Consider the following 20,327-nt stretch of genomic DNA (forward strand, 5'->3'; position numbering starts at 1 on the left):
TAAATCATAACTAGTATATTCATCCTGCATCCACTTTTCTTACCTTATAAGTTCATTTTAGTTCAGTTTTAGTGTACTGAACATACTGGCTCCACACACGAAACCTTGGAAATAACAGCCAACATCCTTGTTCTTCTTTTTGAATAAATATCAGTAAGGTGTACGCGGTTCTCAGAATGGTGTCTGAGTTCTGAGTAGCAATAGGTAATATGTATATCCGAACAACTTTGACATGAGGAAGGCTGTAATGGGAAGTATTCAGTGCTCTGGCTACCAATGTGAGGAGTGTGCTTTAGTATTTGTGCATCATTATTAATGATGCAATGGATTAGTGATGGATGGATCCCTTTTAAATGGGAAATGGCAGAAAGGGGTGAGCTGAACATGAAATACTGGGAGCAGTGGCAAGAAAGGCCCATAAATTGATCCCAAGGCAGAGGATGATCATAAACAATAACAGCAGCAGCGACTGATAAATCATACTTCACAGATTCTAACAATCCTCCTAAACTTTTTGACCAGAGTCTAATGGCAAACTGCCAATAATAAAATATATTTCATGGTACTTTAATTATAGATGAACATATGCTTACCTGAATCATAGTCAATATTACAGTTGTAGAGGCTGTATATGTTTTGAAAGTAAATGCACTAAATCATAGTTTTTGACATAAAGATTTTCCATTTAGAATTTCGGAACGTATACCATACATGTTTATTAGTGTATAACATATATGCATATTTTTTAATTAAGTATAACTTGGCCATCTTGAATATTTATACCCCAACAGAGGCTGAATTGTGCTTTAAGGAAGCAGAAACATCGGTTCAACACTCCAGCTCTATGTATCTATTCATGTAAATTGGCTCAAATCATTCTTAGAGGTGGACAGGTTATAACTAATAAAGGACTCATGCATCTGTAATTCAAGACACTACAAATGACACTCAAACACATCTTTTTATTATATACTAAATTTAAAAATACAAATCTTATTAAAAATGCTTATGAAACATTGTATACATAAGTACTGTCAAATACTATTGGATCATGGCATTATGTACATTTGCTAAGGTTAATTAGAAACAGAACAAAATATATAACTTCGCTGATAACGAAATTCAGAAGTCAAATATTTTAACATTTGGCAACTGTGAAGTAGTGATCTGCACAGGAAGATGTTTGTAGAGGTAAAATAGTAAGAAAACAAACGGAATAAAGCAGATACTCCTGCCCTAAGTGTTAATGAGTAGCTCTCTTCCTCATCCTCTTCAGTCAGAAGAAATTGTAACAGAAATTAAAGTGCACAAGACCACCAGGAATACTTGATTTGGTTGTACCCTAACATATACTACAGCCAACTGTGCTGCCATATTGAGGGCTTCAATTCTTTGTACTTTTCCTGAGGTTTTAGAAATTATTTTTGAATGTGGCTAAGGGAAGAGAGGTCAATACTTTCTAAATTGCACCAAGTGGCCTTAAAGTGTAGAAACACCAAAGATAAAAATATTAACTTGGGAATAGATTCAAGAAAATTATCCCTGTCTACTATGCCCTAGGAATAAAATTAAGATAAGAACCTAGCTTTGCCTCTGGAAAATGCTTACTAAAAATCTGTTTCAAAAGATCAGACATGTACAGCAAGCACCACAATACTGTCAGTTACTATTCACCACTTATATACCACATCATAAATACCAGGCACAAACACCTGCCCTCTAAAGGTTCACAAGAAATACAGGTAGAAGCATGTTATTACTTGACACTAATTTTACTAATTAACATTAAGTGTAATTTGTAAAAATAGGTCACCACCGTACAATCAAGGAAGAGGAGAAGGAAAGCTGCTAGTCTACAAAAGTGCTCCCTTTAGCATTCAGACCCAATAGCTTAATGTTGGGTAAAACAAGATTGTAAAGTAAGGCCATCAGTTCTAAAGTAGCTGATGATGCCATATATACATACTCACGTATATATGTTTAATTTCAATTCTGAGTTAACACTAATGTACCAGTACAAACCATTTATAGGAAACATTTTATGAGGCTTATTTACAAACACAATGAGTGACAAAGATATGGAAAATGAAAGAAACTGCAGACAAATTTAGCCATTTAGCAACAGAGTTCACTAAAGATAAGACAGATTTGCATAATATTTTTTAAAAACAAAGAAAAAAGTTTAGTAAGAAATCCCTACCATATACACCTATTGGTCATTGGACCTAAAAGGCAAATAAATGTAATGATCATGATTAAGTTTTTATTACTGTCTCATTGACATATCAATATGAGGTCTACTCAGAGAACTACCTACAAATACAGTCTCTCATGATTTGATGAGAATATTAAGTTATTGAATACATTTTTAACTCCCATGGCACATCACACTTGATAACACTAATAAGGTAGCTTTAGATAACACTTAAATCATGATTATGAATGTTTAATTGAATATTTTCCTTTCTGTAGCTGTGAAATGTAAAGCTTAGATTTGCTTCCATCGGGCCTCTTAAACCAAACTTCATCATGGTTAATTGTTGTAATTACAGCACTAAAAAGGGGGGGAGAAAAGGAAGGAATGAATGAATCGCAATACGCCTCCTCCACTCATTTTAGAGTACTAGTTATAAAACCAAAACAGCCAGACTGTAAGAGTAGATTAGGGTATATAATTGTCATTTGCCACAATGCCGCTGCAATTATCGGCAGGGCATGCTGGCAAAACCATCACACTCAGTAATGTATTTTCTTTCCTTGATAAAACTGGTCATATTTACTATTAGAACTATTAAATGCACACCATTCTTACGACATCCCCAGCCTCCTGCCCCACCCCCTTAAGAAAACACACAGTGGAACTAAGAACGCTAACTATATAGTATTATACCTCCAATTCAGATCAGCCTTGGCTGTAGGAAATCTTCCAAACACCAAACCCTAATTCCCAGGATCAAACCATCTATGGTACTTGTATGGGTTCTTTTCAGACACTACTTATCTAGTATGTAGAAATATTTTTAAAAATAGATTTGTGTTTAACCCTCTTACACTATGTCATCTCTTTTAAAATCACATTTATGCTAAGCAGTAAGGAAAATGTCTTAAAAGCAGTAAGATAAAACAAAGAATCTAGGGGTATCACGTAAAACCTAGTAATTAGCTGAGTGGGCTTCTATGAGAAAAGTTACTATACACAATGTTCTCAGGATCCTAAAACTTTAAAGATGAAATTGCAATTCAAGTAAAACCACCATATTTCGAAAATGAGTGTTCTTCACTACATACAAACACTTCATTTACCAATCATACCTAGAAAAAGACACCTTCTTACTGTAGAAGGCTACCACTCTGAGAATTAAATCCTAAACCACTGAAGGAACAAAAGCAGTAATTAGCATTAATAGTTTCCAAAAGCTACCAGATAAAACTTAGAAGGCTATAGGGATGCCTGGCTGGCTCAGTCAGTGGAGTATGTGACTCTTGATCTCAGAGTTGTGGGTTTGAGCCCCACATTGGTTGTAAAGATGACTTAAAAAAATAAAAAAACTTAGAAGGCTATATAATTATATAAACATAAACCTTACTTAAACTAGATTGAGTTTTTTATCTTATTTTTATTGTTTATTTTTCAGAGAGAGAGAGAGAGAGACAGTGTGAGCGGGGGAGGGGCAGAGACAGAGGGAGACACAGAATCCGAAGCATGCTCTAGGCTCCGAGCTGTCAGCACAGAACCCGACGTGGGGCTCAAACTCACAAGCTATGAGATGATGACCAGAGCTGAAGTCAGACGCTTAACCGACTGAGCCATCCAGGCACCCCCAGACTGAGGTTTTTAAAAGGTAGCTTTCAGTTTTCAAGTTATACTGTAATCACTGTTACTCTTTAGGTTTTCACTAACTTTCCATTACTTTCCTCTCTAACTGATACACATGCTTGGTGTCCAAAATACTGTAACACACCCAAAAAAAGTTAAGGATTAATATGTCCACCAAAAACTTGTAATGGTCTGATTTGAAGATCATAATATTAAAATCCTAAGAATTTGTCTACTATAATAACTAACAAATAAGACCACTTACCTGGCTAAATAATTCCAAACATTTTCTCTTGTGTTAATGCTTGTGCTCAAGAACTTAATAGGTGACACTGGTATATAAATATTAACACTGGTGTTAACACACATGCTAAACAAATCCTATGCCAGGAGAAAGGAAGGATCCACAGGCAAATAACTGGTGCATTATGAATGTACTACAGAGGGGGCAAATACTTATTGACAATAATGTTGTAAATTCTAATACTGAGCAACAGTGAAATGATAGTTTTTACCTTGTAGGACATTCATCTTTTTTATCAATACATATTGTTTGTCCACGTATATACCATTCACCATCATAATATAATCTTCCTTCTTCAGATCTAGCACTGTGCAGATGTTTTTCCAGTTTCACAGGTGCTAAAGGGATCAGTTCAAAAACTGTTACGTTAATAAGACACTGTCAGAAGAACTAAAATGCAGAACATTAAAGAAGTAACACCAATCCATGCATATAGGTGAAAAAACACTAAAAAATAGTTCTTAGGTATTAAGCTTAAATCTAATAGAAATAAGAGAATTTAATTTCTTACATTTCTTATAGAACTAAGTTTAACTTAATATAACTAAAAAATGAAGGTATGCAAGGTATGAAAGAATCATCGGTGAACTAGACATGTGCCAGAATAAGGGGAAACAGTTACATTATCGATTATCAGTGCCAATTTTAAGTAGGATTTAAGATATCACAATTCCAAGAGTAGTGTTCAGTAATGAAATGAAACAACAGATGGGGGGAGCTCTTTATTATGTGGATGACTTAAGAGCCCTGATCCAATAAGTCTCCATAGAAGAGATCCCTAAACTTAGGTTAAATGACTTACGTTCTGTCTTCACTCTGTGTGGACCCAGTGTAGCCATTGCCTAATTAAAAAAAGAAGAAAGACACTGACTGAGTTTATAGATGGAAAGTATATTTTGGGATCTATTTAATGTATATAACACTACTCACGACCTCAAATAACTAACAGTGAAATGTAATCTTCAGCTCCTCTAATAAATTGTTAATGTCGAAGACCATAGAGGTCTTATCCTCGAAGTTTTATCAATATCTGAATTGATCTCTCTCAACTAAGAAGTTTCTGCAAATGGAAAAAGCTAATAAGAAAAATAAGTCTCCACCTTCAAACAAGCACAAAAAACCCTGTAATTCTTGAATGTTTAATGGCAGAATGCAAGGCATACAATAAAGTTCAAATATTCACTTTGAATTTATTCATCAGGTATTTATTGAGCACCTTCAGTGAGCCAGAACTGGGCTAAGGACTACGCACAGAAAGGTTATTTATTATTTTTGGGCAACCTACATAAATGCTTTTCTGTACTTTCGCATAAATTATTAATTACATTACTATAGGAAAAAATACAATCAAATTGCTGACCTGTCTCTCTCAAAATATTCTCGCAATCCACAGTTATCTGTATTAGTATTAATTGCCATTAAGAGAATGTTGCAAAGTATAGCATATTAAAAATAATATTTGATGTATTAGTGAAAAACCACAGAATCTTAAGAAGACTATAAGAAGATACTTGTATTCCATTGCTCTTTAATCATACCTTCCTAATTGTTGTCCAGTCTTCAAGAATATCAAGATCTTGTAGCATATAAACTATATATGGACGTGGAAAAGTCAAGGTCAGTTTAACTGTTAAGAATTTCACACTTTGAATTATATTTCCAAACTTCTATTTTTCAGAGAATTAGAACAGTGATTTCTGGACATAATCCTTTGGCATGCTGAATTCTGACTTCAAATTATTCTCCAAAAAACTTAGTACCAGGACAAATATATTCCAAAACTTCAGATGCTATAAACCACATTCTCTTAGTTCTTTGATATCATTGACTGTAAGATACACCACCAACCTAATCACTATTTTGAGGTGGGAATGGGAAAAGGCAGTGGGGTTAGGGGAGGGTACCACAGGGAACACCAAAATCGAAAGCATATATTATTTTAATTTAAAGACACTCCAATTTCAGAAACATTGAAAGTGTTAAAAAATAAACATTTGAGGGGGGAGGAGGGATGGGCATGGAGGAGGACACTTGTGGGGATGAGCACTGAGTGTTATGTGGAAACTAATTTGACAATAAACTATTTGTAAAAAAAAAAAACAAAAAAAAACACAAAAAACAAAAAAAATAAAAGCAAATGCCTAACATGTTCACTTTTCAGTAAAAAAAAATAAAGTAAATTTATAATGGTAAAAAAAAAAATTAAAAAAAATAAACATCTGAATTAAGCAATCATGCTATATACTCAAGAGCTGGTTCGCATCAAAGCCTTTGTGAACTACAAAGCCATATTAACTTTCAAAGCTGAGATCATGGATAAACTTCTACTTCCTCCCTACCCTTCTTAATCCTAAACTATATCCTTCTACCTTCAATCAGTTGTATAAGTTATCTTTTGCCTATTACAGGATCATGTAACTAAAGTCAGTGTATACTAATAAAAATTACAAAGGTATGCACAATGCAAAAATGTACACCAAGGCAAAAAAAAAAATTTTAGAAAAGGATATCTGAAACAACAACTGGCTTCTTTTTGTCAGGACTGAAAGGATCCTTCCTCTTTTTTCTTGACTGAAGCTCATCATTCCACAGCTCTGGGAAGTAAATGAAATTAAGTATTAACTGATTTCTGGAGATCAAAGTCAGGGAAAAGGCTATGTAATTTCATGGTAGCAAAACTTCATTGGTAGTATGTATATGTGACTATATGATTTCATGAGCAGCTATATATTTATAAAATTTCCTTGGCCTTTATTAAAGTAAAAAATCAACTTGGCACTTAATAACTAATAACTGATGAACCACAGGTCAGGTACTTTGTTAAAGATACATTATTACATGCATTGTCTCATCTAATCCTCATCTAAAGCTATCTCTGAGACAGGTATTCCTATTATTATGATTTTATAGATGAGAAGACTGATTTAAAAAAACTAAAGTAACTGTCACTCATATTCACCCAACTACTAAGGATAGGGGCTCATCTGAATCCATTGTGCCTCCCGAGAAATCAAATTTCTAAGAGGTAAAGTAATATACATACAAGAAATGTAGGATAACCCAATACATCTTCAACCCACTGTAGAAAGCCTTTCCATAATAGCCCTGAAAATACCAGTTTCTCACTGGACTGATCTAATTATTAAGGGGTTTTTCCTTTTTCTCAGACAAAAATCTACCTCCCTGTAATTTCTATCTAGTTTGTTTCTCACCATAAAGAAAAGGTTTTTATTCCTTCCACCTGATCTTGAAAGATTTAGAGGGAGGAACGTATGCTGTAGTTGTCTTTCAATACTATTCATATATTATAATATTTTTATTATTCTTATAGTTACTATTCTTACTTCTATAGTTCCTGTCATATTTTTCTTTTGCCACTTTTCATGTGCTCCATTTTCTGTCTTTCTGAAATACGAATTCAAATCAAAGCAACAATCACAAACCTACCAAGTTCTTGAGAAATCTCCCCCTTTCCCCTCTCATTAGGACACTTCATTCACATAACATTTATATTAGGAGACTAGGATATTATGAGACACTCCAGTAAGCCACAGGTTCAGTGTCACTTAAAGTAAATATCACACATATCACACCACATCATTCCCATTACTTGAGGTAATTCTTCTTTGTTTTAGAGAGCATACACTCATGAGCACATGTGAGTGGGAGACAGAGTGGAGGGAGAGAGAATTCCAAGCTGGCTCCAAGCCCGCACAATGTGGGCTCAATCTCATGACTGACTATGAGACCATGACCTGCTGACATCAAGAGTTGGACATTTAAATGGGGCGTCTGGGTGGCTCAGTCGGTTAAGCGTCCAACTTCGGCTCAGGTCATGATCTCACAGTTCGTGGGTTTGAGCCCCGCGCTGGGCTCTGTGCTGACAGCTAGCTCAAAGCCTGGAGCCTGCTGCAGATTCTTTGTCTCCCTCTCTCTATGACCCTCCCCTGCTCACACTGTCTCTCTCTCTCTCCTCTCAGAAATAAATTAAAAAAAAAAAAAAAAAAAGAGTTGGACATTTAACTGACTGAGGCACCCAGCTGCCCCCACCTGAGGTAATATCAATGCTGTGCCTATCCTCTTCAAGCCTTCTTATCTTCTCCTCCAGTTCACTCTGGACTGTATCATATAACAAAAGCTTTTCACTCTGAAAAAAAATAGATTATGCAGAGGTAGAAATAAAAAAATCAGTCCATCTTAACTGTGAGTACTAACTTATTACTCTTAAAGTACTTTAACACATGATGCTTTTGTTTGCTAACTTAAAACCTTTAAAGACAAAATACCAAATGCATGAAAGAAATAAAACCAGAAAGTATAGACTCTAAATACAGATTTAAACACAAACAACTACACTGTTTAAGAACATCTAAGTTTATATGTGTATGGAGGTAAATGTTTATAAACAACTAGTAAGCTCCCACAGCCTCTTTTAAGTATAAGCAGGTCCTACCTGTCCGTACAATGGAGAGCCTGTCCTATAAAGCATATCATTATAAAATGGATATTTTTCTCACTGCCACAACAATTAGGCCTTTATTCCTCACTAATATCTCAACATATTAAAATAGACTACTGTATCACAAAGAGATTCAAGTACGAATTCTATAATCATTTAAAATAATCTAATTATAGGGGTGCCTGGGTGGCTTAGCCGGTTAAGCGTCCGACTTTCGCTTAGGTCATGATCTCGCGGTTTGTGGGTTCGAGCCCCATGTCGGGCTCTATGCTGACTGCCAGCTCAGAGCCTGGAGCCTGTTTCAGAGTCTGTGATTTCCTCTCTCTCTGATCCTCCCCTGCTCACGCTGTCTCTCTCTCTCTCTCTCTCTCTCCCCTAGAAATAAATAAAACACTAAAAAAAAAAAATTTTAAATAATCTAATTATAGTCAAAATCATAAAACTATAGACTATATCCAGGTCGCTCGACAAAACTATAGAAAGACTGAGTGACTTGCTAAAAGACTATTTACTGGCAAATCAGACTAGAACCCAGGTCTACTAGTTCCAGCCCATTGTTCTTTTAATTATAAAACACCATATCCCTTATATTAAAAGCCATAAAAAGTACATAAGTACAACACAGACTTGTTATATAAAAGCTTCTGACAGATTCCCATGCCACCCACCGCATGTGTAGTCTAGCAGGGATANCCTCCTCACGCTCTCTCTCTCTCTCTCTCTCTCTCTCCCCTAGAAATAAATAAAACACTAAAAAAAAAAAATTTTAAATAATCTAATTATAGTCAAAATCATAAAACTATAGACTATATCCAGGTCGCTCGACAAAACTATAGAAAGACTGAGTGACTTGCTAAAAGACTATTTACTGGCAAATCAGACTAGAACCCAGGTCTACTAGTTCCAGCCCATTGTTCTTTTAATTATAAAACACCATATCCCTTATATTAAAAGCCATAAAAAGTACATAAGTACAACACAGACTTGTTATATAAAAGCTTCTGACAGATTCCCATGCCACCCACCGCATGTGTAGTCTAGCAGGGATAGCAGGCTGCTGGGACAGAGCTATGACCTTCCTTTAGAGACTACTGAAAGATAAATAAGCTTTCTTGTGGAAGGCACAAGCCACACCCATTTGGCAGCACTGCCAGTGTGAAGCTATCCTCTCTTCCGGGTTTGAAATTTAGAGTCTACACATGCTTAAAGATTCTCCTGAGTGGTAGAGAGAAGATGGCTTTTGTCAATTTGAGGCTAGCCAGGAGCTAGAGAAAGCAAAACTGAAGAAGACTAAAACTAGGTCTCATATGAAAAATCTTCCAGGCTGCTCTCTAAGCTTACTTCCTTTTAGTTGTTTCCCCTGCCTTTGATAAAGTGTTATGAAGTATTCCAGACTTATCTACATTGTGGTACAAACACTGAGAAATGATATATATCAGAGAAAAAGGGAGAGCAGGCCCCAGCCACAGTCAAGATAGTGTGACAGCTATAAATAGATCCAGATTCTCCAAACAAAGAAGGCTCTAAATGCAGAATGAAAGTGATAAGACTGTTAAGAATATGAAAGTTTATCTGGTGCAGTCTCTTTCCTTTCTATTGGTAAACTTGCTCTAGGCCAAGCAAAAATTCTAAAATAAGTCCACTAATCATTCTTTATAAAAACAAAAAACAAAACCACCACCACAATGGGCCTGAAATGTTTGACGCTTTGAAGGCATCTCTAAAGATATTATAAATTACAGTTAAAAAAATTTTTTTTAACATTTTATTTTTTGAGAGACAGAGAGAGACAGAGCATGAGCAGGGGAGGGGCAGAGAGAGAGGGAGACAGAATCAGAAGCAGGCTCCAGGCTCTGAGCTGTCAGCACAGGGCCCAACATGGGGATTGAACCCACAAGCACGAGATCATGACCTGAGCTAAAGTCAGATGCTCAACCAAATGAGCCACCCAGGCGTCCCTAGGTTAAGTTTAAAGTGTACAAATAGAAGTGCCTTGAATCTATTCTCAGTCTAATTTCTTTGTCCCTCTCTCCCTTATCCCCAGCCCTCACAAGACTTTCCTGAGGTGGAAAAGAAGTCATTAAAGAAGCAGCTAGAGGGCATCTAGAAATTCCCTTGCTTTGGTGCCTGTAGACACTTCTTTGTTCAACAGGTAATATAGCTTTTTTTAAGTACTTATTACATATTTGGCTTCAAGATTCCATACCCCGCCAATCTCCACACCTATACTTCTTCCCTTTGAACATGGATAGGAGTTAGTGACTCACTTCTAATGGATAGAACATGGTAGTGATCTAGGTCATAAAAAACAGCGTCGCTTCAGTCTTGTCTCTTGGATCACTCGCTCTGAGAGATGCCAGTCACCAGGTCATGGGGGCTCTCAGGCAGCCTTTGGAGAGACCCAGAGGACTAAGGCTTCCAACCAAAACCCAGCAAGAACCTGCCAGCCTTGTGAGTGAGTCACCTTGGAAGCAGATCCTCCAGCCTCCAGTCAAGTCCTCAGGTAACTGGTTCGCTGGCTGACCTACTTCCTGCAACTTTATGGGACTCCTTGAGCCAGAACCAACCAGCTAAGCTGTTCCCAAATTCCCAGCCACAGACACTGTGAAATAATAAATGTTTATTGTTTTAAGTCACTAAGTTTTAGAGTAATTTGTTATAAAGCAATGGATAATCAGTACAAGAGGTCTCAAAAAACTTACTCCTATACACCTTTTCCCAAGAAGCCACTCTAGCCAAATGAAAATGAGAATGAGATCTAGAGGGATAGACGTAAAGGGAATTTCTAGGGTGGTGGTGAAGACACGCCCCATGAAGAGCCTAGAAAGCACGTGAAGGAGGTGTAGGATGGAGCAGGAGGCCAGGGAACTTAGGGGTCAAGGGGATGCTCCTCATGGATTATCTGATACATTTGATCACATGGAAAATAGCATTAGGGGGACTTTCATAGATCTGCTAGAGCTCTGAGAAAGATTGACAAATAAAAGTAAATGAAGCAATTATTAATTCTGAGGCTATGAACAGAGTTGTACAAGGAGGGAAGTTTGAACACAATAACTCTTGGATCAACAAACAATATTTATAGTTACAACAAAAACAAAAATTGAGACATAAAAGTATGAGAATAATGAGATGAGGGAAACTATTATGGACTCTTCAGCTTTCATAATAGGACACCAATAGATAATATCTAAAACTGATACTATTTAGAAACATAAGGGCAAATTCCAGAAGCAGTAACTAAAAGAGATAACTGCTGCTAGAATTCAGAGATGGGAGAGGGGGCTGCTGTGTTTCATTAGAAGCCCGCGCCTTCGGAAATATGTACGCACATTATCTGCTAAAAACAAATGTTTAAAAGTATTTAGAGCTGTAGAGAAATTCTCATAAAATGCTGCCTATAAAAAAGCTAGGATACAAAATAGTATATATAGTCATACCAGCAATATGAAAAACAATTATACAAGAATGCACATACTTATTAACAGATTTCCACTGCTTGACAGACTGTAGTTCACTGCATTCCTCCTTTAGAAGTATTTCTCAAGTTTTCTTAGTACTATTAATGTTATAATCAGGAAAAACAAGTAAATAGATAACCAAAGTCAGAGCCCTAAAGAGGCTCAATCTTCTCAAGAACTAGAATCCTAACCCTGAACACTCAGGGCCTGAGACCTTGCTACCACCTGCTGTTGATCTTAACACTCATCTCCAGCTCCATGGGGAGGCTTAAATGAGATAACCTAAAAAAAGCATCACCACCTGTCCCAGTGTCTGGCACACTGTAGTACTCTGTGAATGTGATCTCCTTCTTTATTTGGACACAAACCATCTGCTGCCTTGATCGCCTCTGTGGTTATCTGGCATGCTCTCCATACACATACCCATGTGAGCATGTCTAGTCTCTGGTCCAGGCCCCTCTTTCTACCTGCTGCTAATCAAACTTATTTTGACAACTCGAAGTGTGTCTCCCTTCTTCTCACTTCTCCTGCCTCTCAGTTATTTCTATATGAGCCAAATGCAGAACTAAAAGCAGATAAAAAGCCCTCGATAACAAAGTTCAGATTCAATGGTAAATTGCAAGAATGACTAGAAAGATCAAAGGATTTCAATCCTGGTTCTGCTAACTGTATGACCCCAAGCAAATTACTTAACCTCTTTGAGCCCCGTTCATAAAATCAAGGTAATTCCTATTCCATAAGGTGTGGTAAGGATTAAAATGAGGGTGAATATAAAATACATAATACTCTTAAGTTTCCTTCCAGCCTTTATTTCCTCTGTATAAAATGCCTTTGAACTACTGGTGAGTATTAATTATATAAGTAAATAGGCCATTTAGAATATCAATGTATTTGTCTATGTAATAAATATTACTTGAAGACACCTTGTTGACTTTTATTTCTGACAAAATAATAGACGAGATGGTGTCAAAACAAAAACAAAAAAATTAAAAAACAAACAAAACCTCCCAACCTATATATTCTAAATAAAATACCACAAACATCTTTTTAAAGGTATAGTTAAGATCTTAAAAAAGTAAGAGATATCCCCAAGGACCAAAAATAAACAGCTGAAAACCAGCATGCTGGCCTGGTATTGAACCTACGGTTTCCTTGAGGGTATTTACTGGTGTCAATAACCTAGAGGCATGGTTTTTATTGGCTGTTTGGGGAAAAGATTTCGGGCCTAAGCAAAGCAGAGACACAATAAACAGGATTCTTGCATAGCTCTGAAGGGTTATACCTTCAAAGAAAAGGCAGACTAGAAAAGATTCGCCTGAGAAAAATTCATCTGTGTCAGGCAATAAATGGAAAAGAGGTTTTTCCAGAAACTATGTCATCTTAGGCCTGACCTCTACATATCTGAGATTCAAATATAGATTGCCTGCATCTTCTAGGAAATTCCAAGTCAAAGAATTAAAGCAGTCATGTGCTGTTTGCACACCAGGATGCCTAGTTCAAACAACAAAAAGCAGGTACTAACTGAAGAACTACATTCTCTAAGGCTCACAGAATTCCTAACAATAAAGCCTGCTATAATCCAGAATTATGAAACAAGGAAATAAGCTGTGAGATTTGTCAGAAATTTAAAAAAAAAAAAAAAAAGCACAGCAGAAATAGACTCTGAAGAACTTCAGATGATATACTGAATATACTGAAAATGAAAGAAAGGCAATACCAGAAGACTAATATCTGAGAAATTTCCAGAATGAATGGAAAACAAATTCTTAGATTCAGAAAGCACAACAAATCCACATAAGGAGAGAAAAATAATCTCTGTGGAGACACACAGTAAAGGAACTGAAGCACAGCAAAAAAAAAGGCTTAAAAGTAACTAGTAAAAGGAAGGAAATAATTAAAGTTATCTAAAATGGGACTTCTAAGCAGACTGTGGAAAGTAAAACCCTAAAAATGTTAAGAAGAAATAATTGTCATCCTACAATGTTTTATACCCCTGAACTGTCCTTCCAGAATCATTACAATAAACCAATTTTGGACAAATAAAAACTGAACTTACCACTAAAGGACTCTCAGTGAAGAAATGTTAGGATGTTCTTCAAGAAGCAAAGAATGAATATCCAAGGAGGGGTTGCAACTCAAAACCTGAGCAAAATAAACTAGTAAAATATGCATAAACCTAAAAAGAACTAAGTCAACTAAATCCATGAGATCAAATTAATGCTTCATTTGAAGGGTTAAAAAGCAAAATGGAACTAAAGTACTGAAAATTATAACTTGTACTTTGGGAGAAGTAACTAGAATTAGAGAGTTCAAGTGTCCTTTATAATTCAAGAGGAGGACAGAGTTATTAATATTTGATTCTAATGTAGATATACATGGTAAAAATTTAAGCTAATCATTAAAATATAGAAACAGAGTGTATAAATGTATGATAACAATTTTTAAAACTCAATAAATCACATACATCCAGGAAAGGTCAGAGAAGAATAAAAAAGGATAAAGCAGAAAATATAGAAAATATAAAATAGGTTGGTATAAATATCAAATAATCACTACAAATATAATTGGACTAAATTTACCAGTTAATAGACAGGGACAGTTAAAATAATTCTTAAATCAACACATGAGCTCTTTATTTACAAATAACACGACTAAAATATAGGCCATAAAAATACTGGAGGAAAAAAACCCTTTTATCCGGTAAATGCCAGGCCAAAGAAAACTACAGTAGCTATTTTAATTATCAGGCAAAACAGACTTTGAGGCAAAGATCACTGTTACAGAGTAAAGTGCTTTTAAAAAGGATAAAATGTTAAACTTATTAAAAGATATAAAAATTATTCTAAAATAAATTGGTAGATATATAAACATATGAGAAATTAACATACGCCATTTACAATAGCATAAAAAAGAGCAAAATACTTAAGAATAAACTAAGGAAATGAAAGACTTGTATATTAAAAACTAACAAACACTGATAAAAGAAACACAAATAAATCAAGATCTTCCATGTTCCTGGATTGGAAGACTTAATATTGTTAAAAAGTCCATACTGAAAGTGATTCACAAATTCAATGCAATCTCTATCAAAATCTCAATGGAATTTTTTTTTTTTTACAGAAATAGAAAAAAGGCTAAAATTAATATGGAACCCCCCCCACACACACACCCCAAATAGCCAAAACAATCTGAAGAAAAACAAACTGAGGCCTCACATTTCCTAATTTCAAAATATATTACAAAGCTACAGTAATTAAAAGAGTATAGTACTGACATAAGGACAGGCATATAGACCAATGGAAAAGAGGTCAGAAATAAACCCATGCAGACATGGTCACCTAATCTTCAACAAGCATGCAAAGAATACATAACAGAGACGGGATAGTCTCTTCAACAAATGGTAGTATTGAAAAAACTGGACAGTCACAGGCAAAAGAATGAAATCTGACCCTTACTTTACAGCATACACAAAAATAAGTTCAAAACAGATTAAAAATTTAAATGTATAAACTATAAAACTTGAATAGACCTTTCTCCAAAGAAGACATACAAATTGCCAAGAAATACATGAAAAGACGCTCAACATCATTAATCATCAGAAAAATGCACATTAAAATCAGTGTGCTATCACTTCACACCTATTAGATATGGAGAAACGGGAGCCCTGTGCACAAGTGGTGGAATTATAAAATAGTGTGGTCACTATGAAGAACAGTATGGAAGTTCCCTAAAAAATTAAAAATAGAACTAAATGATCCAGCAATTCTACTTCTGAGTAAATCCCCCCGAAAAACTGAAATCAGGATCTCAAAGAGATTTGCACTCCCGTGTTCATTTCAGCACTATTCACGATGGGCCAAGATATAGAAAACAACCTAAATGTACACTGAAGGATGAATGGGTAAAGAAAATATGATATATACATACAATTAAGTATTATTCAGTCTTTAAAAAATTAGAACATCCAGGGGCGCCTGGATGGCTCAGTCAGTTAGGCATCTGACTCTTGATCTTGGCTCAGATCATGATTTCACAGGTCTGGAGATGGAGACCCACATCTGGCTCTGCACTGATAGCATGAAGCCATTTTGGGATTCTCTCTCTCTCTCTCTCCTTCTTTCTCTCTGTCTCTCCTCTGCTCATACTCTCTCTCTCTCAAAAGATAACCATTTAAAAAAAAAATTAGTAAATCCTGCCATGTACTACAACATGGATGAACCCTGAGGATAAAATGTAAATTAAATAAGCCAGTCACATATGGACAGGTATTTCATGATACCACTTATATAAGATATACAAACTAGTCAAACATACAGTAGCAGAGAGTAGAATGGGGGTTGCCAAAGGCTAGGGGGAAAGGGAAATGGATAGTTGCTGTTCAATGGGTATAAAGTTTCAGTTAATACATAATGATTAAGTTCTAGAGGTCTGTTGTGCAGAAGTGTGCCAATAGTTAAAAATATTGTATTACACACTTAGTATTTGTTAAGAGGGTAGATCTCATGTTAAGCGTTCTTAACCAGTTAAAAAACTTTTTTTTAAGAAGAAAAAGATAAAAGAAATTCCACAGGAGATAAGTTTCAGCTGGGAGCTCTGGAATCATGAGCATTCAGTCTCCAGGGCTGTACCATCCTTTTTGATCAAAGGAATCCACGATAGTGGACATGCATTGTGGGGCATCTCATTATCAGTACCTTTGGCCTCCAGATCTGAAATGGTGAATGACTTTATTGTGAAAAGAACATCATGTGGATTTTCTTAGGACATAAAGAAGAAAACAAATAATAATTAAAAAAATAAAGGAGGTATTAATAAATCCACCATCACACAGAGAATTCTAACACACTTCCTTTAGTATTGAAAGATGAAGCAGACAAAAGATAACATTACAATAAGTCCATACTTACATAAATAAATGAATTGAAAGTGTTATGAGGAATAAGATATTCGCACAGTTTCAAAGTATTTCTCCCCAAAATACTTATTAATCACAATGTGAAAAAAATAAGTTTACTTAGAGAAACCTGCAAGACACCACTTATATCAAGTGATCAAAGTGTACATCACCAATAATGGTACATATCAAAATTGTGTGCTGCCTAATAGAATTCATTGAGAAAAACACATTACTATTGTGATATTCTTACTGAGAGACAAAACCCAACTCTAATCATGAAGAAAAAGCAGACCAATTCAAACTTGACATTCTATATAATAACTGGACTGAAATTATCAAATTTATAAAGATCATGAAAGTCAAAGAAAAACTGAAGAATTGTTCCACATAGAAGGAAACAACACTTGACAAGTAAATGCAAAGACAAAGACAAGGGATCCTGAACTGGATCTCTTTGCTCTAAAGGGTGCTGTTGAGACAACGGCTTAAACTTACATGGGGTCTGAGGCTTAGACGGTAGTAACGTGTCAATGTACATTTCCTGATTGTGATTATAGTATCGTTATACAAGAGAACGTCCCTCATTTGTCGTATTCAGGGGTGATGGTGCATCATGTTGCCAACTCATTCTCAGGTTCATCAGAAAAGTTCTTTTGTAACTTTCTTGCAATTTTTCTATAAGTATAAGGTTGTTTAAAAATATATAAAGACAAGATGTACTAAGCACTCATAGAACTGATGAATGCAATCTTTCATACATATTTCTATGGAAGAGAAAAATATGGGATATTCCTAACTTGATCAACTTGATCTCAAGATCAAATCAAGGATAGTACAGACTTAAAATGGAGTCTCATGGATAAACATAGAAATGAAGCTTCTAGAAATGAAGCTTCTCAACAAATTAACAAATTGAACCTGGTAATCCGCAGTAAAAATAATTATTCCAGGAATCCAAGGATGGTTTAACATTAAAAATACATTAAGAGCAAAAAAACATGACTAATTCAATAGATATAGACAAAGCATTTAATAAAATATAATAACTATTCATGGTAAAAAAAATTTTTAGAAAACAAAAATAGTAAATTTCCTTAACTTGATAAAAAGAGTATTTATCAAAACCCAAGAGTAAATATCATACTTTTTGAAAAATCATAACAAGCACTCCCTTAAAATCAGGAACACAACCACAATCTGCTTTCACTACTTCTATTTTATGATGTTCTATCAGTGCCACTAAGACAAGTAAACATAGTAAGAGGAAGATCAGAATAGAAGAAATGAACTGCCATTATTCACAAATGACATTACTATTCACATGGAAAATAATAAGAGCTTGTAATTAAATTATTAGAATTAAGAGAGGTAGATAAGGTTGGATATAATATCAATATACAAAATTATTTTTCATACAGCAGCAAGAAATAAAAAGTAAATTTTTAAAAGATGTTACTAAACAAAAACAAGAACTTTTAACAAAAACAAGTGTAAGAAGAACAAGGCAAAATTATCAGTTTATTGAGCTATCAAGACTTACTAGACTAAAAGCAAGGTATTATGCTACCATGCAGAAGCAGTCAATCAGACAAATGAAACAAATTAAAATGGCTATAAACAGGGGCGCCTGGGTGACTCAGTGGGTTAAGTATCTGACTCTTGTTTCAGCTCAGGTCATGATCTCACAGTCTGTGAGATCAAGCCGCCCTATGCTGGGCTCTGTGCTAACAGTCTAAAGTCTGCTTGGGATTCTTTCTCTCTCCTTCTCTTTCTCGATGCCCCACCCTCCCCCCCAAATTAATAAATAAACATAAAAAAAACAGAAAGACACTGGCACATAAGTGGACTTTTAATATAAAAAAGATGGGAAGGGGCGTCTTGGTGGCTCAGTCAATTGAGCATCCGACTTCAGCTCAGGTCATGATCTCATGGTTCATGGGTTCGAACCCCATACGGGGCTCTGTGCTGACAGCTCAGAGCCTGGAGCCTGCTTGGGGTTCTGTGTCTCCCTCTCTTTCTCTCTCTGTCCCTCCCCCACTCATGCTCTGTTTCTGTCTCAATAATAAAATTAAAACATAAGAAAATTTTAAAAAGATGGAGAAAAAAGATGGAATTGTTGATTCATGGTAAAACAACGGAGTATGGAATAAACAGTGTCAACATTACCTATCCATATCCAAAAAAAAATTAGATCCATAGTTTATACCACATGCAAAAATTAGAGGTAGTCTAGCAATCTAAATGTTAAAAAACAAAACATCAACCTTTAAAAAGAAAATACACTTGTTACCTCAAAATGGGGAAGACATAAAAAGCACATATCATAAAGAAAAAATGATAAATTCAGCTACATTAAAATGTAAAACTTTTATTCACCAAGTTATCAAAAAGAGCGAAAAGAGATTCCATTGCCTGGGTAAAAATATTTGCAAAGCATTTATATCCAGAATATATAAAGAACCTCTATAGTTGATGAAGAAAACATTAACAGCCCAACATAAAGGCAAAAGATATGAACAATGCACTTCTTAGGAAAACAAATCCGAACAGTCAGTAAACATCAAAAAGATGTTTCATCTCAGCTGTAATCAAGGAAATGAGGGCCCCTGGGTGGCTCAGTTGGTTAAGTGTCTGACTTTGGCTCAGGTCACGTTTTCACAGCTCATTGGTTTGAGCCCCACATCGGGCTCTGTGCTGACAGCTCAGAGCTGGGAGCCTCCTTGGGATTCTGTGTCTCCCTCTCTCTCTGTCCCTCCCTGGCTCACACACTCACTCTCTCTCATAAAAAAAAAAAAAAAAAAGAAAGAAAGAAAAAAGAAAAGAAGAAAAGAAAATGAAACTGAAACAATATTTCATCATTTTTATATCTCTCTGCTCTTAATATTTCAATAATTTATTACAAAGATAGAATAAAATAACAAAGATAAGAATGATTACACAATTTGTTATCTTACTTCTACTAGTGTATTTATCTTATCTAGGTTATATGAAAAGTTATCTGAAAAATGAGCACTAGGTTTTAAACACTATCCAAAGAGATTTTCTCCAGAGAAAAAAATACATCTATTTTTCCCCATAGAGAATTCTGTCCTAAGATATAGAAATAGATCTAGAGTGTCAAATTAATAAGCCTAACATTCTAACTGTGCCACCAGATACATACTTTTTTAGTCTAAACTTGAATATTACATATGCTAATTGCACTAATATTTACAGCAATGCCAAATGACATGATCATTACAAAGTCTTTTTAAGGTAACAGTTGCAAAACTTCTAAAATTATCTCCCTTTGTTCTTTTCTATGATCCGTTCTTTGTGTCCTATTTACAATACAGCTTCTGCTGCAGTCGTATTTAAAAGAAAAAATCATGCAGTGATAAACTGAAGTA

General features: G+C 35.3%; 1 protein-coding gene across 1 annotated transcript in view; it reads right to left on the reverse strand.

Annotated features, from left to right (window-relative positions):
• Positions 1 to 942: 942 nt before the first annotated feature.
• Positions 943 to 20,327, reverse strand: part of BRMS1L (BRMS1 like transcriptional repressor) — a 30,048-nt gene continuing 10,663 nt past the window's right edge. The window contains exons 5-10 of the mRNA XM_077769209.1: positions 8,172 to 8,268; positions 6,632 to 6,715; positions 5,660 to 5,724; positions 4,924 to 4,963; positions 4,333 to 4,459; positions 943 to 2,554 (exon numbers count right to left, since the gene is read on the reverse strand). Coding sequence (XP_077625335.1) covers positions 2,437 to 2,554; positions 4,333 to 4,459; positions 4,924 to 4,963; positions 5,660 to 5,724; positions 6,632 to 6,715; positions 8,172 to 8,268 — 531 coding nt within the window. The 3' untranslated portion in view covers positions 943 to 2,436. The remainder of the gene's footprint in view (positions 2,555 to 4,332; positions 4,460 to 4,923; positions 4,964 to 5,659; positions 5,725 to 6,631; positions 6,716 to 8,171; positions 8,269 to 20,327) is intronic.

The sequence above is a fragment of the Crocuta crocuta genome, unplaced genomic scaffold (genome assembly GCF_008692635.1).
Source record: "Crocuta crocuta isolate KB4526 unplaced genomic scaffold, BGI_CrCroc_1.0 scaffold65, whole genome shotgun sequence".
Classification (NCBI taxonomy): Eukaryota; Metazoa; Chordata; class Mammalia; order Carnivora; family Hyaenidae; genus Crocuta; species Crocuta crocuta.